General features: G+C 42.4%; 1 protein-coding gene across 1 annotated transcript in view; it reads right to left on the bottom strand.

Annotated features, from left to right (window-relative positions):
* Positions 1-2,496, bottom strand: part of LOC106529182 (serine/threonine-protein kinase D1) — a gene marked incomplete at its 5' end in the record, with an annotated part of 32,360 nt that overhangs the window by 27,057 nt on the left and 2,807 nt on the right. Inside the window, 2 exon segments of the mRNA XM_014024534.1 lie at positions 215-564; positions 654-785. Coding sequence (XP_013879988.1) covers positions 215-564; positions 654-785 — 482 coding nt within the window.

Here is a 2,496-nt window from a genome sequence, read left to right on the forward strand (position 1 = left end):
TTTTGGTGGGTTCTGATGGGTTTTGGTGGGTTCTGGTGGGTTTTGGTGGGTTCTGATGGGTTTTGGTGGGTTCTGGTGGGTTTTGGTGGGTTCTGGTGGGTTTTGTTGGGTTCTGGTGGGTTTTGGTAGGTTCTGATGGGTTCTGATGGGTTTTGGTGGGTTTTGGTGGGTTCTGATGGGTTTTGGTGTGTTTTCTTGGGTTTTGGTGTGTTCTGGTGGGTTTTGGTGGTTTCTGGTGGGTTCTGGTGGGTTCTGGTGTGTTTTGGTGGGTTCTGGTGTTCAGACTTACCTCCATGTTGGGGCTGACAGGTGACTGTTGGAACAGGACAGAAGAAACTGAAGTTAGGCTGCAGACAGGTTCACCTTGTCTGAGTCCAGAAGGTTCTGTACTGACCAGCAGAGCCTCGTCGGTGTAGTGTGGAGGAGAAGGTTCTGCAGAGAGCGGCCGRCCGATGCTGACCATTCCTCCTGTCAGGGACACGTTGGACAGCCGTCTCCGTCTCACCCCGCTGCAGTTGTTGGGGATTTTAAAGGCGCAGCGTTTGTGATAATTCAGCCCACAGCCTGAGAAGAGACGGAGACAAACTCTGAGTCCTGTCTCACTGGACCCGGTCCTCTGCTTCCTGTCCTGGGAACACCTGAGGCCCGCTCACCTTCACATTTYAGTCCCTGTCGAACCAGCCCCCACAGCATCTCTCCACAGTGGTCYCAGAAGGTGGGCGCTCGGTACGAGTGGACGAACAGGCTGTGGGGTCGGATCTGGAAGTCCTCCATCGTGGCTGAAGCTGCAGAACATCAGATCAGATCAGGCAGCTGTGAAGACACTGGACTAAGGTTTGGTGTGGTAGTAYCTGAGAGTCATCCTCAACACATCAACTCGTTCACAAGACTAAAACAGAAAGAACCCATCTTTGAGATTTAGTTGGTTTAAAACTGACATGAAAGACAGAAGTTGATTTGATCATTTATGAAGTACCAGAACTTTAATTCTTTTAATTTAAAAAGTTCATTTCAGGAACAGTTAGAGAAGTTAAAGGTAAATATCATGTGCTTCTCAGGCAAACCATAATAAAGTAACTATGTCACCTTCGGTTGTTATTAAAAAGCTGTTCACATGTTTAAATAGAAAATAAACTTGACTTCTCATCATATTTATTTCTAAACAACTTGAWATTGGCCTCTGTCTCTTTAAGAACCTCCTTCTGCCCCGCCCATTTCAGCACAGGGCCAGGTGTGTTCTGTGATGAGGAGGCTCAGCTTGGAGACACAGAGGAGGAGCTGGTCCTAAAAGGAGGTTCTAGTCCCAACCGGTGGTTTTTGCTCCCCTGCCTGCTGCCTCAGGACACTACAGGACAGTGGCGTCACTAGGCCTATTTTAGGGGGGCTGGAGCCCCCATAAAATATTTTAAAGCTCCCCTAAATTATTTTGGTGTAAATTTTTTTAAATTAATTAATTGATTGATTGATTAATTAATTCACAAAAATTTAATATGATGTGGTCAGAATAAATAACCATTTAATATTTCATTACTGACTAAAATATATGATCATAAATCTGTCAGTTTCCCTTTAATTTATAGTGTAAAAGAGTTTTAATGTTTAGTTTTGGGACATTTTTGATTTGATGTTAAAATAGTATTTGGCCTTGAATGATTTAAAAACAACTATGGAAAAAAATAATAATCATAACACACACACACACACACACACACACACACACACACACACACACAAAATCAACTTGTTTGGTGGTTGTGTTTGCAAAGTGGCTGCTGTGGCCCAAATGTGTCTGCATTAAATGGGAGTGAATGAGAAACTAACAGTTTGCATATAAAAACACCACAAACCGTGACTATGATTGTTTGTCACATAATGTTCATGATGCAATACGACTAACAGACTGAAAAACGCAAAGACTTCAAATAAACAAATCAACCTAAACAACACAGTAGGTTGTAGTAACTGTTGGCTCGTAGAAAAGTAGAAAGTATTTTTCCTCATTATGAATGTTTGGTTTCAGAGGGCTGTGGTGGATCAGTGGTCGGTGCCACAGTCTCATGATCCTCAGGCTGCAGGTTTAAGCCCAGGTTGAGTCAGGAGGGGCGTCTCGTGTAAAAAAATCTGTAAGGTCTTTTTCAAATTGAAATCATCTCATGCTGAGAAGAGACCAAATTATTGCCATTTGGTCAAACTCTTAAATGGCTTCATCTTCTATCTCTTGTGATATTGTGAGCTCTGAGGAGAGGTGTTAGCATTTTTGGCGGGACTATTAGCTTCTTTTACACTAAATTTTATCTCAGTATCTGTAGACCGGGCAGCCATTTTTGGCTCTTTTTTACCTGCTTCCATTGAAAGTCCAGTTTAGAAATTTGAGCTTTAAAATATATAATCCCCCATTCCAAAAGTCAAGTTTGGCAAGAGAGAAAACAAATGGTTCTCTGCTGCACTTTACTTTTTTATTTTAATAAACTCAACATTTACAAAGCAGGTACTTCT

This window comes from Austrofundulus limnaeus, unplaced genomic scaffold (assembly GCF_001266775.1).
Source record: "Austrofundulus limnaeus strain Quisiro unplaced genomic scaffold, Austrofundulus_limnaeus-1.0 Scaffold426, whole genome shotgun sequence".
Taxonomy (NCBI): Eukaryota; Metazoa; Chordata; class Actinopteri; order Cyprinodontiformes; family Rivulidae; genus Austrofundulus; species Austrofundulus limnaeus.